This window comes from Macrobrachium rosenbergii, chromosome 16 (genome assembly GCF_040412425.1).
Source record: "Macrobrachium rosenbergii isolate ZJJX-2024 chromosome 16, ASM4041242v1, whole genome shotgun sequence".
Lineage (NCBI taxonomy): Eukaryota > Metazoa > Arthropoda > Malacostraca > Decapoda > Palaemonidae > Macrobrachium > Macrobrachium rosenbergii.
The window spans coordinates 62,180,951-62,200,876 of record NC_089756.1 but is presented as its reverse complement, the minus strand read 5'-3'; the positions used below and the strand labels follow the sequence as shown (position 1 = coordinate 62,200,876).

The window sequence follows — 19,926 nt, the reverse complement described above, 5'->3', positions numbered from 1 at the left end:
ATCCACATTTTAATTTGTAATTTGGGGTTCTATGATGGGTTTATCTTTATACGAAAGGTAATGAGGGCTAATAAATGCATATACACAAAATATAACTTTGTTAGTGAGAATCTTTTGTTTCTTTGTTGGAATTCATAATTAGTAAAGATTTGCTAGGAGGGATGATTCGGACACGTCCGAATTTTTGGCATCCCCACAAATCATAACCATTTGATGACACCCTCAACTTCAAACCCTTGGATTACAGGCTGATAATGATCTTCGTCATAAAGTGCAAATTCACACCCAAAACTTAATCAGCTCATCATATTCACTCTTATGTTCAAACGCAAAAAATTACATAGTGATTACCCTCAATCCTAAAGTGGGGCAGTCCGCAGCCAAAGTCCATGTGTCAATGGCGAACAAACTCATTTCACGCTTTCTCAGTTTTGATTTCCAGTCCACCATCCCACTGTCCGAATCATCACCAAGCTCTCCCCTACAGTTTTTCTGGATCAGCTGTTTTGATGCTAAGTCCACCAGCAAGCTGTGTTCTGTTAGGAAGTCTGCTCCTAAAAGTGCTAACATTACATCTACCATGATGAACGTTCAGCTGTAGTCTTTCCCGTTGAATGACAGTTTCATTGTCCACCTCCCATATACCTTGAGTGGTGCTCTGCTAGCGGTGGATACGTGGATGTTGGTGGGTGGGGTGGGGTTGAGTTGTTCATGTGGGCTGGCTGGCATGAATGATTTGCATGCCCCGTGATGATGAGGAATTCTTCGATGTTTATGATGGAGGCGTTGGGCATGGCCACCACTGTTTGGCCGGGCAGTTTTGTGAGGAGGATATCTCCCACAAGGTCCAGGGTTGACTCGGGTTGGCTGTCTGCAGCTGGTAACATTATCAACTGTTGCAATTGCTTGTACTGTAGATGTGCGATGGCTGCTTGTCTCCTATGGCTGCCCCCTTTTGTCCAGGAATTTCTTGGCTCTTAGGGCAGGTGGCATGCTGAAGGATGACTTCAGCTGATCCTTCAGTGATTTGTAGGTGACAGGGGTTTGAAGTTCTTTGAGCCATCCTGTGCCTTGCTCGAAAATGTCGTCTGGCATGAATTCAAGGACGGCGTCTGCTTTGCATGCTGAGGAGGTAATTTTGTTTCACTGGAAGATTACCTCTGCCCTGAAGAACCAAGCTTCTGGGTTGTGGGGAGTGAATGGGGGCAGATGTATGGAGGCGGCGGCGATGGTGTCACTGGAAAGGCCAGCATCATTGAGGTTGGCTGGGCTGGTCATCTCCATGGTCACCAGTGTAATGAAGGCATGAGTAAGAGACTGCCTCTACAAACTTACTCGTTTATTCTAGACAACAAACAGGCAGGTCAAAAGCTCTTGCAAGCAGAAACGTAGTGCCTGACACGAGGCAAATAAAATAGATATTAACATACATTCAAATGTTTGTTTGAGAATGGAAAATGGTACATAATTCTATACACAAGTTACGGACAGAGTTCCGATAAATATAGCTGAAAAGCTGACATTGTATTGCTTCCAGTAGGAATGATACATTTGATGTGACACGATCATGGACAATAGTACACATTATATGAGTGTATGCTGTCAGCTGTGTTTCTTATACACGCATGCCTGGCATGCATGTCCGGAGATGTTCTCTGTGAGGAGTGGATGCCTGCAGGGTATGATTTCAGGCAGCCAGGTAAGATGGATGATTGTGTAGGTCCATGTGAGACCCTACAATCTAAAAGATGTAAAGAATTTGTTAAAAATATGGATTTTCCTAGATAGTGACCCCCAAGGGTTTTAACCCAGTATGTATCCACCTTTGCGGTGTGTTTAGTACAAGCCCGTTGGGGATTACTGTAAAAAATTTAAACAAAAGACTGTAAATATCATAAAGATAATGACCCCAAGAAATATTTGTCCTAGATAACGACCCCCAAAAACCCTTGGGAGGTCACTATCTAGGAAAGATCCAAAAGTTGTAAATCCCTTAGTCTGCTATTTGCAGTAGGTATAGTGTTTTTCTGAACTGAACGAAAGAGGAATCTTTTCTACCCTTGTTAATATTAAATCCCAGATTGAGTTTTGGGGAGGTTGGATGTACATTTTATGAATAGGAGCACTTTATATCTACTGTATAGGTATTCATATAGATATTCATCTTAGCTTTGGACCCATTTGTCAGGCTTATCAAACCCAGGTGCAGGGATCCATTAGTACCACTTGTGAGAAGCAATTTTCTCCATAAGACTACTCCAACCATACCACACACGTTCTGGAAGGATCCCAGATCAGGTAAGAATATTTGGTAGAGCAGATATTTTCAGCTGCACTAACCCACCGTCTACCTGTTAATGTGGAACTCAGCTATCGTTGCTAACAGTGGGCAAGATTTATCACAAAAAAATCAATTTTCATAATGTAATTGATTATTTGGATACTTACCTACTACTTTTAAAGTAGATCCCACCCAGCTTCCCCACAAGTGGGTGGGTTGTCAAGCAGAATTCTGATGAAAACTAAATCATTTGAAACATCTGGTGAAGAAAAAATGTGTTTCAAAGGTTAGATGATACATGTAGACAAGATTGCCAAGGCAAACAGACCAAATTCAACATATGGAGATGAAATTGTTCACATGAAAACTACACCATTTTTGTTAGTCTCACTGTGCTGTGAATAGAATTTACGTTATAGCTGAGATAAATTACAATAATTCCTTAAAGAGGAAACATGAAGAACCCATCACAACTAACAGATCTGGATAGATTGGTTACTGCCCCTAAGGAAAGGGCTTAACTGGTCTAGGGATGTTAAGAAGAATCTTGATAAACTTGGTAGCTGGGGTGGAACCCCAGCTATCACAATTCATCTCAGGTGTAATTCTGGTTTTGTCTCTCGTTACCCAAAAGATGTAAAGATTTTGTTCAAAAATTGTAAATCTCTTGGTCTGCTATTTGCAGCAGGTACAGTCTTTTTCTGAACCAAATGAGAGGAATCTTTTCTACTCTTTTCTTGGTATTAACTCCCAGTTTTGAGTTTTGGAGAGCATGGATGTACATTTCAAGAATAGGAGCATACCTTTATATCTATAGATATTCGTCTTAGCTTTGGACTGCCATTTGTCGGGCTTATTACACCCAAGTACAGAGGGTGCATTAACCCCACATGTGAAGAGGCAACTTTCTCCATAAGGTTACTCCAACCATGCCATACACATTCTAGATTGATCCCAGATCAGGTAAGAATGTTTTGGCAGAGCAGTTACTTTCCAGCTGCAATAACCCTCTGTTTTCTTCGTAATGTGGAAATCGTCTATCATTAACAGTTGGTAAGATTCATCCCAAATGATATAAATTTTCACAATGAAATTGATTATTTGGATACATGTACTTACCTACTGCTAAAGTTTATCCCACCCAGCTTCCCACATGTTGGTGGGTTGTCAAGAAATCAGATAAGAACTAAATCAATTTAAAACATCTGGTGAAGAACAGGTGAACTAGATAGTTCATCTGGGTCAGCCACAGGTTCTTTTTTGAATGCCAACCTCAACAGCCTTCACAAAGATTTAAGCTATCTTTAACAGTAGGTAAGTATCCAAATATTACATTTTATTTTGAAAGTTTATATTTTGATGTCTTTCGCATGCATTATATTGTTAGTTGATATTCAAGTAACTTCTAAAATTAAACTATCTTTGATCTCCAGAACTGCTGGATAAATGTTTTGAGTTTTATAAGATGAAACGATGAGTGAATAAATCTTTATTTTGCAGACTCTGGTAGAAAGTGGAGAAATGTTACTTTCTGATGGGCGACGTATTGTATCGGAAAGCCATCCTCTGGCTGGCCAGGAGCTTCCAAACATTATTGTGTCTCATCCAGATTTCCGCATGATTGTTCTTGCAAACCGTCCAGGATTTCCCTTCCTGGGGAATGACTTCTTTGGTGCCTTAGGTAATGTTTAGATTTTGAAGAAAATTAGTAAAACTTTTTCTAACTATTTCTTTACTAGTAGGAGCACTCACCAAGTTGTCCAGTTTTGGTAAATTTGAGAGATCATTTGTCTTATAGAACATGAAACCAATTAGAAAATTTAAATGGTAGAAGTTAAAACTACAAGGATGAACAAAGTGACTGATCATCCAGTGATTTTTATAGTTGTTCATATACGCAATACCATGTTTTATGGAGATTTTCTTTGTAATTTTACATTACTTCTTGTTAAGAAATAAGAGTGGATATATAAAGAAGTAAAGCTGACTCTAGATTTTACAAACTGAAGAGCATTTTATGTGCAGTACAAAATGAGTAGAAGCTTTACTTAAAAAATTTTTAATGCATTTGATTGTACAAGAATCAACCAAATTACTTATAAATTTCACAGCAATATGTGCAATAAAAAATTAATGGGTTTAGGGAGTTTATTTCTAAATGCATTAAAGTATGATGTGTAAATTCAGATCAATACCTTCTGAATTTGTAGGTGATCTCTTTAGCTGCCATGCAATTGACAACCCGAGCTTTGAATCGGAAATGAGCTTGTTACGGTCATATGGTCCTGATGTACCAGAAGACATCATGAGGCGCCTAGTTGGAGCATTTGGTGAACTTCGAGATTTGGCTGACCAAGGTCTTATCCAGTATCCCTATTCTACCCGAGAAGTTGTCAACATTATCAAGCACCTTCAGGTATTTACAAATGTAGTTTATTCTCCAGTTATATTAGCGTTTTATTTTTTTTTCTATTTTTTGCCCTTCAATCTGTGCATTAGACTTCGGGGCATTGGCTAGCATAATCAGCATCAAATGATCTTGTTTTTAGAAGAATGAATTATTGGAGACATCTTTACATCGTGGGGCTTACAAACACTGTAGTTGTAATGTCTAGCCAAAGTATTTGTTAGTGGATAATAAAATTTTTGCTAAATGTTTTAATTATTTCTTTGTAACTTATGTCACAAATGTAGTTTGACAGAGATAACGGCCGACTACTTGTCTTTCTTTTAGCAGTAATTTCAGTCCACCATTGGTTTTCTGGGAAAACATAGTACATACTTACTAGAATTATTAGTAGCTACCCAAGTTTCTACAGTTTCAATAGCTCTCCTGATTTGATAAGTTATTTGCCTAAAATTACACATCTCTTCTTTATTTTTCGTATTGTCCATTGATAACGGATAATTAAGGGTTTATTGCAGTTTAACCAGATCAGTGCCTCTCATTTAGTCCTACACGGTTAGCCTAAAGGATTTATTCTTAATGAAAGGTGAAAATTTGACTAGGAAAATGGTAAAGTTGGACAGCAAAGTAGAAAGGGACCAAAGGGAATAAATGAAGGGAACGAAAAATCTACTTAAAGTTGATAGGATAGGATTGAATATAGGAGGTTGGTATGATTGAGCATATACAGTCAACACCAGCAATTTTCCTTACCCTTTGAGAATGTGAATTTGAGGCAGTTGAAGATTGTCACTATTGGATACTGATCTTCAATGATATATCTAGCTGAAGCTGTTACAAACTTGTCAGCTTACAGATCAACTTGAATAGAAATGGAAGACCCAAGCTTTTGTGGTTTCTATTGTGAATGTCGGCAGTTTCCTGATGTGATCATTTCTATCAAATATGTTCTTGCAGCAAGGTTTTCTTCCTTTATATATTACCTTCCCTTAAAGAAGAGTATTGTTCTTTTTGGTTTGAGTGTTTGAAGAGGATTTTTGTTTAATTCGTTGAGAAGGTTGAAGGGACTACTGTTAACGGTGTCCCTTTCCGAGATTATAATGCTTTCTAATAATTTTGAAAGGGGGCCTCCTTTGATTGCTTTCTCCTTATATTAGTAGACCTTAGTATGATCAAGGTTGACTGAATGTGAGCCCCTATGTTACCTTTTGCGAGTTTCAAGGAAATTGACACAAAGTAACAAAAGTTGTTCTCATGAACAGTGATCTAACATGGAGAGAGTCCATGGAGAGTGTCTCCTGGATTAAGGCTTGTTTCAGTTAAATTATTTCATTCAAGAGGAACAGCCAAACAGGCACTGTAGTGAACCTTATTGCATTGGGCGTTTTGGCTTCAACAGGTTAAGCCATTTTCAACCTAAGTAGAGGCAAAACCCCAGAACATAGAATTATATTGTAGTAAAGTACGATCCAAAGGAAGTTCATACCCAAGAATAAGATTTTTTTATAAACTACGTTACCATCAATAAAAACATGCTACTCGGAAAAAGAGCATAATGGATTAAACTATTCAGTGAATTACAATAGTCATTTAAACTACGTAAAATGAGATAAAATTCAAGAAGAGTAAAATCAAAATTCACAAAAAATAAAACATAGATCTGAGAAACATCCATAAAGGCCAACGCAAAAAGCAAGAAAAGAAAAAAATGAACAGTAGATCAAGTAACCTGTGACTGGAAAGCGAAAGCGGCTGGAAGATCAATAAATTATGGATAACGGATAGAAATAGAAAGACTGATGTGTGACTGTGTTGTGGGTTAAGTTTGTGAATATATTTCGATTCTAAAATACTTACTGGTAAATCTGACAATTTTGAACAAGTATCTAAAATTTTAAAATCCCCTGATTTTTTTACTAAGGACAATAAGAATTTAATGAAGAGTTTTGGAAAGAATAATTCTCTGATCATAAGCAAAACTGGCAAGGGAACTGGCTTAGTCATTCAAAACAGATGATTACATTGATAAAATGTTAATCATATTTAAAGACAGTACAAGATTTTAGAAAATGCCACATACATACCACATCATAGGGAATATCCCGAATGAGGATAAAAATAACGTATCGTAATTTTTGAGAAAAGGCAATTATATTTCAGAGGAAGAATACAACAACAGTTATGCAAGTGGTTGTTTAATGCTAATTTATACAGATCACTGAAAATTCATAAACTGAACTTACCCCTAAGACTAGTCGTTGCATCTTATAATACCCCGTCATATAAACTAGCAAAAGTCGTAGTACCCTTTTTTAATACTATAACAGATGCTACTTATTCTCTAAAATAGTCTTATTAATTAGTTAATAACTTAAGGATTTTGAATATACCTCGCAGTTATTTTTTATGCAGTTTTGATACTGAATCATTATTTACGAACATACCTCATAATGAAACCATTGACATAGCATTGAATGAATGTATAAGAATGGGAACTTTCAGAAATTTACCTAGAATAGGTTCAAGACACTTTTGGAGACAACATGTAAAGATACTTCATGTTTAATGATGAGCTGTATTTACAAATAGACGGGGTAGCAGTGAACTGCCTCATTTTATATATATTATGCTAATTTAATTTTAGGTTTTCATTCAGGAAAGTGGTTGGAGGATTGCCCTTTACATTTTAAACCTAGTTTCTCTAAGCGATATGTAGATGACACTGTTCTAATTTTTTAACATGAACCCCATTGTAGTATTTTCTTCATTACAAAAATAGCAAACATGAAAATAGAAAATTGATTTTAGATATGGAAGTGAATAATAAGATGATATTTTTAGATATGTTCATTGACAAATCCGAAAGTTCCTTTTTTATTTACAGAAAACCAACTTTTTCAGGATTAGGTTTGAGTTTTTTCATTCATTGTCCAAACAATTTCAAATTAAATGTGACAAATACTTTATTCTACAGGGTTGATAATATGTGCTCCAATTTCACTTTGTTTTATGTCAAGATGGACTTCTTAGTAAAGTTATTTTTACAAATAATGAATACCCAACCATTTTGGTCCATGAACTTATTAAGCTATTTCTGGAAAATGTTTGTAATCCTAAAGTGCCAACCGTAACAGTTCACAAGATAGTTTATTTTTACTGGAAATTGCCTTACATTAGTAAATCAATTAAGCAACTTGAGAGGGACTTTATATACCATTTTGATAGATTTTATCTACACTTTAATTTTAAATCATTATTTTACAATAAAAACCCTATTATTCTTTGCGTTCTGGTATTGTTTATTATTATACTTGCCCCAACTGCCAAGTCGGGTATTTAAGTAGTTGCATAAAGGCACTCAAAACAAGATACTGCTAGCAAGCATGTGGGGGTCAGTGATAGAACAGGTATAGACTTAGAAGCCAAGCAGAGTCTTCAATCCGTGAACACTGCAGTAGGTACAGTGAGACAAGACTAACTACAATATAAGAGATTTAAAAATTTTAGATACTTGTTAAAAATTGTCAGATTTAAGGATTTTAGAACCGAAATATATTCACAAACATCAGTCTTCCTTTCCGTTATCGCTTTCCAGTCATCAGGTTACTTGATCTGTTGTGCAATTTTTTCTTGCTTTTTGTGTTTGCTTTTATGGGTGATTATATATTTTCTTAGTTTTATTTCACTGAATTGCATTAGTTTAATCCATTATGCTCTTTTTCTGAGTAGTATATTTTTATTGACGGGAACGTAGTTTACAAAAAAAATTTATTCTCGAGTGTGAACTTATTTGGACTGTACTTTAATGTGTTGAAGCCAGAACGTCCTTGTGTTATTATACAAGGACATTATGGCTTCAACACATTAGGCCATTTTCAACGTATAGCACTTGTCTGGCTGTTCCTGATGAGGACTAGCCTCCCTAGGATTCAATCTCTAGCAACTATTTCATTCAAATTTTGGCATGATATGGATCATTTGACTTTCCACAAAGTTGTGCATCATGAAAGAACTCATTCATTTCTGAAGAAATTTGTCAACAGTAAAAATCCAAAGCTTTTTCAAAATCATAGCTTGCATGCTATTTGGTGTTGAAGTTGTCAGAAAATTTAAATTTATTTCACGGTTAGAAAGGAAGAAGCAAGACCTCAACATATATAGAAGTTACGCCCCACCTTAAGCTCAATCAGTTTTCTTTTTCCAGAAATTTTCAGATGATGGAGTAGCAAATGTGGTGCGCAATGTCCTCGACTTTGATTCTTGGTCTGGGGATGCTAAGGAAACTTTGATTCGTGTAATGCATCGTCATGGTATACCAGTAGGCACTTCATCTCACAATGTCAGTTTAGCAAAAAAGTAAGCCTTTTACAACATGTTATTACATTTTATACTGAACTGCTCAGGGTGATAACAAAGCAGTAGCATTTACTGTATAAATACTGTTGTTTAAAGTAATATTAGTATCTATATGACCTTGGTATTTTTAGTTTCTTCATTAAGAGTGATAGTTGATCATAAGACAAAGTGTTGATCACTGAATTGTGGTGGTATCATTGAAGATCTAACTTGGAATTTGGGCCACTGATCATAATTTGGGCTTATAGAGATTGTTCTCCCCAGACTCTTAGCTTACTGACATGGGTGGAGACCTTCACAAAGCAACTACTTAGAACTGACTTGTAACTTGACACAAAGTTGTTGCTGTAAACTAAATTAGCTAGGCATTCTGACTTCTTACCCACTCAATCTTGCTCCTCACACTGTATTGACTGATTTTTGGATGATGACAAATGCTCAGCTATTATTTCAGTTTTGATTGTACACTGTGCTTTGAACATGAAAGAGACTGTGGTCGGATGGTATGTCCCCTCACCCATAGAATTCAAGTAAGTTACAAGGTCAGACTAGGTGAAAGTCTAATATCAAGCAATGCTCCTATTGCTGGGTTTGACTTCAATGAATTGACAACCCTTAAGGCACTTGGAGCATTGCATGAATCCTAGTATAGGTCCTATGGCAGCCCAAAAGAGAGAAGTTCATCTGTCCTTGAAATGCAGCTGTGTTACGTTTGGAAAAGTACCTTCATTAGTAACAATCTTTTCTTAATGACCAGCAATTCTCTCTTTGCAACTTTTGACAACCACTGTATGATAATGGATATTGGCAAGTCTCCTACTCATAAACCAATAAAAGTGAAATTATTAAGCAGTAGCACCATATAAGAAATAGAAAAGACAATGAAAAATTCAGGCCTCACCCACCTAGATTCGTTTTGCCTCCCTCTTTGGAAATGATAACTGGTGAAGGATTTTGATATTGAAAATTGTTGCAAAAATACATGTCAGAAACTATAAAAAATTACTTGTTATCAAGATGTCCTTCAGACAAACAGAGGAGACTGAATTAATGGGAAAAACCGAATTAGAGAACTGCATTACAGTTTCTAGAATTGACAGTACAGATGTAAAGGGTTACTAGGTACAATACAATGAATTAAAAGTACTGGAATCTTCAAAATATATAAAATAACCCGAAAAAATAGAGATTTATGACTTTTCAAGTAAGAAAAATAGATACCTTGTTCAAATTAGCAAAAACAAATTCTGTGGGCAAAACCTCTCCCCTAAAAATAAAAATACAGATATTAGGGCAAAATCAAGATATTTGCTAATGTTCCAAAATCCCTTCCTTGAAAAAACTGCAACAAATATAGCTGTGTCAATGAAAAATGTAATGTGATCAAAGAGGTGCATTCTGCAGATCAGATGACCATGCAACAATATGCTAAATGTATCAGGTGTGGTCAAGACCGGCATGCACAATCAAAATAACATATGTAATAAATTATATGAGCAACACAGTGGCGAAAAAATATGACAAGAGAGGATGGAAATGACCTTCAGAGATGCTAAACCATAACTTTAAAGTAAGAGGCTATATTGATCTATCAAAGAAATTAACAGAGAATTGTGATCCAACAAAAAGGCTAGGGCCCATGCAAGCAAATAACAAAACTGAGCAAGTACAAAATTAAAGTAACACCTCAACTTGATGGATCTCAGCTAAGTGGATTTCTGTACTTATCAGCTACGTTATTATTATGAGTATTGTTTTATGTTATGATTTTGCACGCACAGTAATATATTTTCAGATAGATCTCTTAAATTGAATGTTTAGTGTAGAGTACAGGTTAGTTTAGGTTAGGAACTATATGGAATTGTTGTTGGCTGTAAGATATCTGTAAAATAATAAAGTTCAGGCTATATTAGAGTGTTTCTGTCACTTAACAGACTTTGTTACTTATCAGAAAGCCAGACTCCCAAAGTATTCATTATGTCGGGGTGCTGTTGTATCATTGTATCAGATGATATATTATTAATGCAAAAGTCAGGGGATGAAGTCTCCATTCAAAATATGCAAGTTCATAATGTTGTACCATTCAACCAGAGAAACTATATCCCTGAACACACCAAAGAATATGAGTTGAATACAAGTACAAAAAATTATTCAACAAAATTTTGCTGGGTAGTGCTTCACTGCTAAGACAAAAAAAAAAAAGCTAATATATACTGATAAGCTATACCAGTGATGCCAAAAATTTATACTAAAAATAAAAAGTAAACTGACCAGTACCTCTCCAGCTGGAACAGCTACAAAATTCATGTATAAAAGAAAAGAACTAAATAATACATTAAATTCAGACAAAGAAACAAGATCCAAACTTTAAAAAACAGTGCTAATAACTTACTCTAAATCTGAAACTGGAGAGCAAACTTTAGAAGATTTTGTTACTAACCAAAAGGGGAAGACCCCAAGCTATCTATTAAGTTGAGGTGACACTATACTCAAAAAAATTGTCATTTAACATCCAGGAAAGATGAAGACTATGAAATCAACTATAGTCTGTGAATTGCGTAAATGCTATGCAAAAGAACTTAATGCACTGCCAACATGACTGAACAGTTCCCATATAATGTGGTTATGTATTTCGTCGGCGTCCAGACAATTCGGTACCGGACAACCTGGTCTCGGACAATCTGGTCCCAGACAATTCGGTACTGGGACAGTTTGGTACCGGACAATTCGGTACCAGACAATTCAGTAACGGAAGGCTTTTAACTAATCTACTCATTTGAGATATGAAACGATTATTCTAAGTCAAGTGGTGGTGACCCATTCGTTTGTGTATTTTCGGCTTATTTTAAAGTATAGTATTGTTACTGTGGTCAGGTATTTTTTTTTAACTGAGAGAATTTTATTATCAGTTACCAGCCCATGAGGTATAGAATGGACACTTGCAATTTTGTAAATTCGGAAAAGGGAAGAAAGAAATTGGTCGATAACGAAAACTACCTTTACCATAAACATAAAGAAAATTCTGATGGTTCAAAAATATACTGGTGTTGTGAAAATCGCTCGTGCAAAGCTCGACTTCAGACAGATGAACATTATGAAATACTGAAGACGAATGGAAATCATGATCACAGTGCTACTGCAGCATAAGTTAATGCAAAGTCTGTTATCTCAAATATAAAGCAGAAGCCAGTTTCAAGTCTAACTCTCCCTCGTTCAGTTATAATGGAAGAACTTGGAAAATTAAACGAGTGTGCATTGGCTGAAGTGCCAAGTTTCACATATCAATCGGATTGTTAGATGTTGGAGATCTGCTGAACCCAACCATCCACCGATTCCTCAGACGAATGTTGGCTTCACTATACCACAACAGTAGTCCTGTCTTGATGATGGAGCCATGTTTTTACAATTCGACAGTGGCTTGGATGACCCTGAACGAATTTTAATTTTTGCAACCGGTAAAGCCCTTGAAGATTTGAGGCGATGCGAGAACCGGGCAGGAGACGGAACTTTCAAGAGTTGCCCTACTATATTCTTTCAGCTGTATGTATTACATATTTAAATTAATAACTTCAGTGCCCCAAGATTATATGCTTTACTACCTGATAAATCCCAAACCACATATGGCAGATTTTTCAGAAAAGCTAAATACTTGGTTAATAATGAAGGACCTGAAAATATAATCATGGACTTTGAAAAAGCTGCGCAAATACGTTTTTAGATACTTCCCGAAAACAAAATTGTCGTGCTGTTTGTGAGGGGGAGAGGTGACAGAAGAAGGAGACCAGATTCTAAATTTTCGATAGAATCATGGAACGTACAGTACATGAACGTTGCATGAGAGAAGAACCGCGTACTATCAATAGCTTGGAAGCATTTACAGTACGTTCATCAAAGCAGTCTCCGGTAACCATCCAAACATTTGGACTCTCACTGATACCCTAAAAAAAGAAGACATATTGGCAAAACAAAAATGACACAAGTTGAAAAAAGGAGAGATAGTATTTCCAAAGAATAAGTGCAAGGACCCTAATCTGGCACAGAATTATGATCCAACAAAGTCTTAAGATTTTTTGTTGTAGTATTGTGTTCAATAAAACGCAACAGTTCACTTTGTTAATTTTTTTTATTAAACATATTGAAATAGCAGTTTAGATTTTCTAAGCATTATAAATTCTCTTCTTTTTTTGCCACTGATAATTAAACAAGCTATATACATTGTGTGTTTGTGTTTTTATTTTTAATAACAATATTAATTGGCCGAATTTTCTGGTACCAAACTGTCCTAGGACCGAATTGTCCGGCAGCGAATTGTCCAGTACTGAATAATATTGTCCTAGCGCCGTTTCACAAATTAACAGATAACCGAGAAAGTCACAAACCGAAATACCTACGGGTATCGAAACAAAATAACAGATAAATGTTTCAATACTGGGCAAAAAGTGAATCATAAAACAGTGTTTAAAAGTAGATTTACGTAACAGTACAATCAAATGTAAAAGTGGAGATCATAAAACATTCATTCAGATCAAAAATAAAGCAAGCAGTTAATCATCATAATCTGACCACTCTCACATAGATTTTTAATTCTTACATATTTCAGTGGAATGCAAAGAGACTTCAGACAAAAATACATTGAGGTGAAATTCGGTGATTAATATCAGATTATCATTCCTTGCGTTTATGTCTTGTCCAGTCAATCTGACAACTGTTAATAAACTCGGAACTGTAATTTATGTTCATAATAAAATTACTTATGATAAAATTGTAATTCATAATCCTTTTAGTTATTTTGCCATAACCTGGCAATAACCATATAACTTTTTGAAATAAATATGACCAGTCAACTTTAATCATAGTACTATTATGCTACAGTATTCTGCATCACTTTACAAAATATATCGTTCATATTTTATTTCTTTTTTATATTCCATATGTTAATTGGTTTATAATGTGAAAATCAGATTCAGTTATAAAAGTAAAAAATAAAACTTCAAGAAAATTCCTTGTTTTATGCAGGTTAAGTATTTTATCCGAATCATGAAATATTTCATTATATGTTTAGATATGAACATCCCTACCAGCAATGTTATTAGATAATTATCTGTATAAAAAGCTTTCTATTAAAACACTTTATTTACGGAAGAAGGAATGCTATTTTAATTTACGCAAGAAAGAATGCTATTTTAAGTTGGCAAATTATATTTAATTATCTTATAACTTCTTTACGCAAATTACATTACTCTTGACTGAAGGGTGGTGAAATGCATTGAAGTGTGAGGGTCAGACTGGTATTGATGCACTATAACTTAAAAAACAGGTTTTGACATAAGAAAAACCTATTTTTGGGAGGCACTCTGAGTCCTCAAAGAAGTTACTATCATTGGCCCCTAGAGGGGCTCCATAAGATGGACCAACCAATTTCAAAGAATCCTCTTCTAGTTGGTCTTGGCCAGTATAGGACTTAGGACAAGAGGGCTCTATCTCTTGTCTACACTGGCTGCCTAGGTTCAGTTCCCATTCTTAAGTTCCTGTAGATGTGGCAACAGCATGCTAAGTGCTGGCCGTTGTTGTGTCAACCACGCACCCCGCGCCAGGCCTACTCATTATTCTTCTTCAGGTCTATGCAGGAAAATTATTCACCCAGATACCACGCCTTTTCGTCAGGGAAAGTGGGTGGTTTGAGGACCAACAGCGGCTACCAAAAATAAGTTTTCCTACGTCACAACTTTTTTTTTTTTTTTATAGCGTAGCTGCTGTTTGTCCTCAAAGGAGCTGACAAAAGAAACTGACAAGTGATGAAATGGCTAAGCTCTTAAAATTCAGTCCTAACAACCCAGGTAAAATTTTTGCTCCAAGGTCAACCCAGGTAAAATTTTTGCTCCAAGGTTAAGCCATAAGTTATAAACCACATTCTTTATTCCAGATACCCATAAGGTTTGGCAACAAAGAAAATGAAACTAAACACGAACTTATAATTATTAAGAAGCAGTTCTAAAGTGACTTACTTAAATATGCTTGGTTTGATCGCGGCATTGTTGCACCTCTCCCAGCAATATCTTAGCATACCCACCACATCAAGAAGACCGCTGGTTTTCCACCATAGCTCCTATGGGGTCAGGGCTTACCATACCACCTACTGATACACAGTGTTGTCAAATTTGTTTAAGCTCGAGGCAATAATGTGTTAGGAATACTGTTTCTGATGACCACCCTGTACACTCGGAGACTTCTTCAAAAGAAACATTTCCAAAGAAAGACAACTGTGTACTTAACCTTCCGGATGTCATGCAACTCAGGAAAGGAGTGGGGGTCTGCCTATTTAATAAGGGACACTAGAATGATTCTCAACCCATGTAGAGAAAGTAGTTTGTTTGTGCCAGGGTGGAGGAAAATCGGACCCTCTGGATGTTTGCTGTGACCTCTAGGTAAACCTTAAATGCTAGAACTGGGCATAATGTTTTACCTAACAAATTGAGTTCCCTTATCAGAATTGGAGATTTTCTCTTTAAAGAGTTCTCATTCTTGGCCTGGAATGCTGAGCCAGGGGACAATAATAAATGATGTTTGGCTGTATGAGTGATGTAGCGTTGTCCCCGTCTAAGAGAGCTTAGTTCACTAATACACGCTCTTGATGCCAAAGCTGTCAAGAAGGTCGTCTTTTGCAGCATATGAGCTGTAGTTGTATTGGGTCCACTGAATTGATGGGTTGGCAGAAGCCTAAGTATCTTATTCAGGTACCAGGTAATGGGAAGCCTTGCAGGAGAGCAGGTCTTTGCCATGCAAAAGACCAGAGAAGGGAAGTTACAATTTCTATGTTGGAATCAATTCCAGATCCATAAGCAAGGGTTCTGACAATGCTGCCTTGTATGCCATGATTGTTGTATCAGCAAGGCACTTGTCTTCAAAAAGGTATATAAGAAAATGTAAAAGTGTTTCAACAGATGCCTCCCTCGTGCAAAACCCACTCGTGTCCTCTCCCACGCCAAGGTTCGAGTGCTCCTCCACACTGGTACCCGCTCCTCGCGTGCTGCCCGTCCTGATGGACCAAGCCAGGTCCGCCCTCGCCATAAAGCTGCCTCCCTTCATGCACAACAACCCGTCATCATGGCTCTACAGGGTCGAGGGGCAGTTCAGGCTGAGGGGACTTTCCGATGAGGTGTTGCAGGCAGATGCCATGATAAACGCCCTCCGGGAGGAGGTCTACAGGAAGACCGCCCCATGGGTGTCTGCCACATGTCCCGCCACCTACCAAAAGCTGAAGGCCTCTCTTGTCGAGACCTGCTCCCTGCTTGTCTCTGAGAGGGCCGCCCGTGCCCTTGACCTCGCCAACAACCCCCGCCACGACCAGAACCTTCGGGAGACATGGAATGTGATCCAGGGCCTCCTCATCCTACCAGCAACGGACGGCAGCAGCAGGCAGTTGGAGATAAGCCTGTCGAGGGAGATCTTCCTCCCTCAGCTCCTCCCGAAGGTTCAGACCCAGATCCTCGAGCCTTATGCCCTGCTGCTCGACGACCTGATCACGATGGCGCAGCAGCTAACAGACTCCACAAGGGCAGCGAAGCGAGCATCCACACCCGCACACCCCATCAGCTCCCTCCAGCCGGAGGAGGCCGTGGAGGGGGAGATAAGCGCCGTCACCAGGAGGTGGCCAACCTATCATCAGAAGAAGCAACCGCCGGGGCCTTGCTACTACCACCAGCGGTACGGCAAGGACGCCCGGAACTGCCAACCCCCCCTGCTCTTTCACCCATCCAAAAAACGGAGGAGGCGGCAGCCAACAGCACAGGCCGCCATGGCAGCAGAGAAACCCAGGAGCCCAGAACCAGTAGGTTTTTACTTCTGCAACACCATCTCCAGCAGGATGATGCTGATCGACATTGGGGCTGTACGATCAGTCTTCCCGCCATACAGAGAGGACCGCAAACGCCCGCCGGACCTGGCTGCCTCCCTAACGGCTGCCAACGGGTCCCCCATGCTCTCCTATGGCACCAAGCTCCTGTCGGTCTCCATTCCAACTGGAATTTCATAGTCGCGGATGTGAGGACCCCACTCCTGGGCGCGGATTTCCTCGCCCACTTTGGCCTGGCAGTCGACATTGGTCACAAGGGTCTGTTGGAAACCGACTCCTGCCAGTCCCTCCCTCTGGTGACGGGCCCCAGCGCGCCCGCCATCTGCTCCGTTGCCCCGCAACAGTATGCCCAGCTGCTGAAGGAGTTCCCCGATGTCTTCAAGCCCGACCTGCGTCAGGTGCCCTGGGCCCCTGCCAAGCATGGAATCTAGCACAACATTAAAACAAAGGGCCCCCAACGCATACAAAGTTTCAGAGGTTCCCCCCTCAGCGACTTCAGGAGGCCAAGAATGCTTTCGCCGAGATGGAGCATATGGGCATTTGCAGGAAGGCCTCCAGCCCGTGGGCCTCCCCCGTCCACATGGTGCAGAAACCAGACGGCTCCTGGAGACCCTGCGACGACTACAGGCGGCTCAACCTCGCAACAGAACCAGATCACTACCTCCTTCCAAACATGCAAGATCTCATGGCCTCTTTTCATGGGACCAAAATATTTTCTAAATTAGATCAGTTGAAGTCCTACTTTCAGGTAGGTACCAGTAGCTCCAGAGGACATCCCCAAAACCGCCATCATCATGCCCTTCGGATCCTACGTCTTTGCCTTCTCAACCTTCAGCCTGAGAAACATAGGGGCAACCTTCCACAGACTGATGGACAGCATCCTGGGGGACCTGAACTTTTGCGTCTGTTATGTAGATGACATTTTGATTTTTTCCAGATCCCACAAAGAATACCTGCAACACATCCGGAAGGTCCTGCAGCGAATGCAGGAGAACAGCCTCGTCGCCGGGTTCGATAAGTGCACCTTTGGTGTTGAAAAAGTCGACTTCCTGGGCCACGAGATATCCCCGGGGGCCATCCGTCCACTCGCATCGAAGGTCGCAGCCGTTGCCAGGTTCCCCACCCCTACCTCCATCAAGGCCGTACATGAATTCCTCGGGATGGTCAACTACTACAGGAGGTTCATCCCCGGGGTCGCGCACACCATGGCCCCCCTGACGGAGATCCTGAAGGGCCACCTGAAGACCTTAGTGCGGGGCCCCAACCAACAGCGGGCCTTCTCCTTGACGAAGGCCGCCCTCGCCGAGGCAACTGCCTTGGCCCACCAGGACCCCAACGCCTCCCTCCAGCTGACAACGGACGCCAGCAACATCACCTGTGGGGCCATCCCGGAGCAGGTCTTCACCCGAGCCCCCCAGCATATTGCCTTCTTCAGCAGGAAGTTCAGCCCCACAGAGTCCCGCTACAGCACCTTCGACAGGGAACTCTGCGCAGTGTATTGGGCGGTAAGTCACTTCAAGTTCCTCCTGGAGGGCACACCCTTCATAATCTGGACGGACCACCAGCCACAGGTCCACGCCTTCACAAAGCAGGGGGTGGGGACGCATGGTCTTCTAGGCAGCAGCGGCATCCAGCGGCCATCGCGGAGTTCACCTGCACAATCAAATACCTCCCCGGCAGGAAGAACCCCGTAGCAGACGCCCTCTCGAGGATCAAGCTCAACACGGTGCAGCTCGGGATCGACCACTGACCCAGAGGTTCTAGCCTACCGCACCGCCATCACGTCGCTCAGATGGAAGGACGTTCCCCTTGCCCCTGGGGGACCATCACTGCTGTGCGACATAAGCACCGGCCACCCCCGCCCACTGGTACCCGCCTCCCACAGCCGTCTGGTGTTCGACGTCGTCCACGGGCTGTCCCACCCCTCCGGCAGGACGACAGCCAAGCTGCTGGCAGAGAAGTTCGTCTGTTACGGTATGCAGAAGGAAGCGATGGCCTGGGCGAGGCAGTGCATCCGGTGTCAGACCAGCAAAGTAGGACGACACACCGAGTCGGGGGTGGGCGAGTTTCCCCAGCTGGGGAGGCGATTCAGACACTTCCATGTCAACATGGTAGGCACCTTCCACCATCAGGTGGGGCCAGGTATCTCCTGATGATAGTCGACCGCTACCCAGTGGCCCGAAGCGATGCCCATGCAAGAAGCCACTGCCAGCGTGTGCGCCGAGGCCCTCCTCTCCAGCTGGATCAGCCGGTTCGGTGTCCTGGACCACATAACAACCGACAGAGGTCCAGCCTTCCTGTCCGAGCTGTGGACCGACCTTGCACACCTGCTGGGGACCTCTCACCACAGCACCACCGCCTACAACCCCGCGGCCAATGGATTGGTGGAAAGATTCCACAGGTCCCTGAAGGCGTCCCTCATGGCCCACTGCACCGCCGAGGATTGGAAGTACCAGCTGCCTTGGTTCCTCCTCAGGCTGAGGACCGCCCCCCAGAGCCAACAGCGACCCATCTGCAGCAGAAAAAGTCTATGGGGAGCCCCTCGTAGTCCCGGGCAAGCTCATCACGGGGGATCGCCACAACCTGACAGTCCAGAGGCTCCGTGACACGGTTGGAAAGTTCGCCCCCTGCCAGAGGACGTATACCGACAGGATGTCGCTTTTCACGCCTCCCAGCCTGTCCTCCTACACCCATGTCTTTATCAGGAACGATGCTGTCCGCTTGCCCTTAACCAGGCCCTACAGGGTCCCTTCCGCATGCTGGAGAGGAACAATAAAGCATTCCGGTTGGCCATCCATGGGAATGACGACTGGGTGTCTATTGATCGACTCAAGCCTGCCCCGTTGGAGGAGGACATCAACGATACCACGCAGCGCCCTCCGTGGGACCTGTCGCCCCCGCAGCCAGCCCAGCCCAAAAGGAGGTCGCGCAGCTGCCCCCAGACCCGGAAAGTGCCACAGCCAGCCGCTCCCACTCACACCGCACCCCCCAGCTGACATTGCGGAGCCGCGGCACCCTCAAGCGTCCCAG

The 19,926-nt window shown here is 40.9% G+C and overlaps 1 protein-coding gene across 3 annotated transcripts in view; it reads left to right on the top strand.

Annotated features, from left to right (window-relative positions):
• Nucleotides 1–19,926, top strand: part of LOC136847477 (von Willebrand factor A domain-containing protein 8-like) — a 608,720-nt gene that overhangs the window by 424,820 nt on the left and 163,974 nt on the right. For all 3 annotated transcript variants that reach the window (XM_067119213.1, XM_067119214.1, XM_067119216.1), the window contains 3 exons: nucleotides 3,782–3,962; nucleotides 4,492–4,697; nucleotides 8,893–9,044. In XM_067119213.1, the coding sequence (XP_066975314.1) occupies nucleotides 3,782–3,962; nucleotides 4,492–4,697; nucleotides 8,893–9,044 (539 nt within the window). The remainder of the gene's footprint in view (nucleotides 1–3,781; nucleotides 3,963–4,491; nucleotides 4,698–8,892; nucleotides 9,045–19,926) is intronic.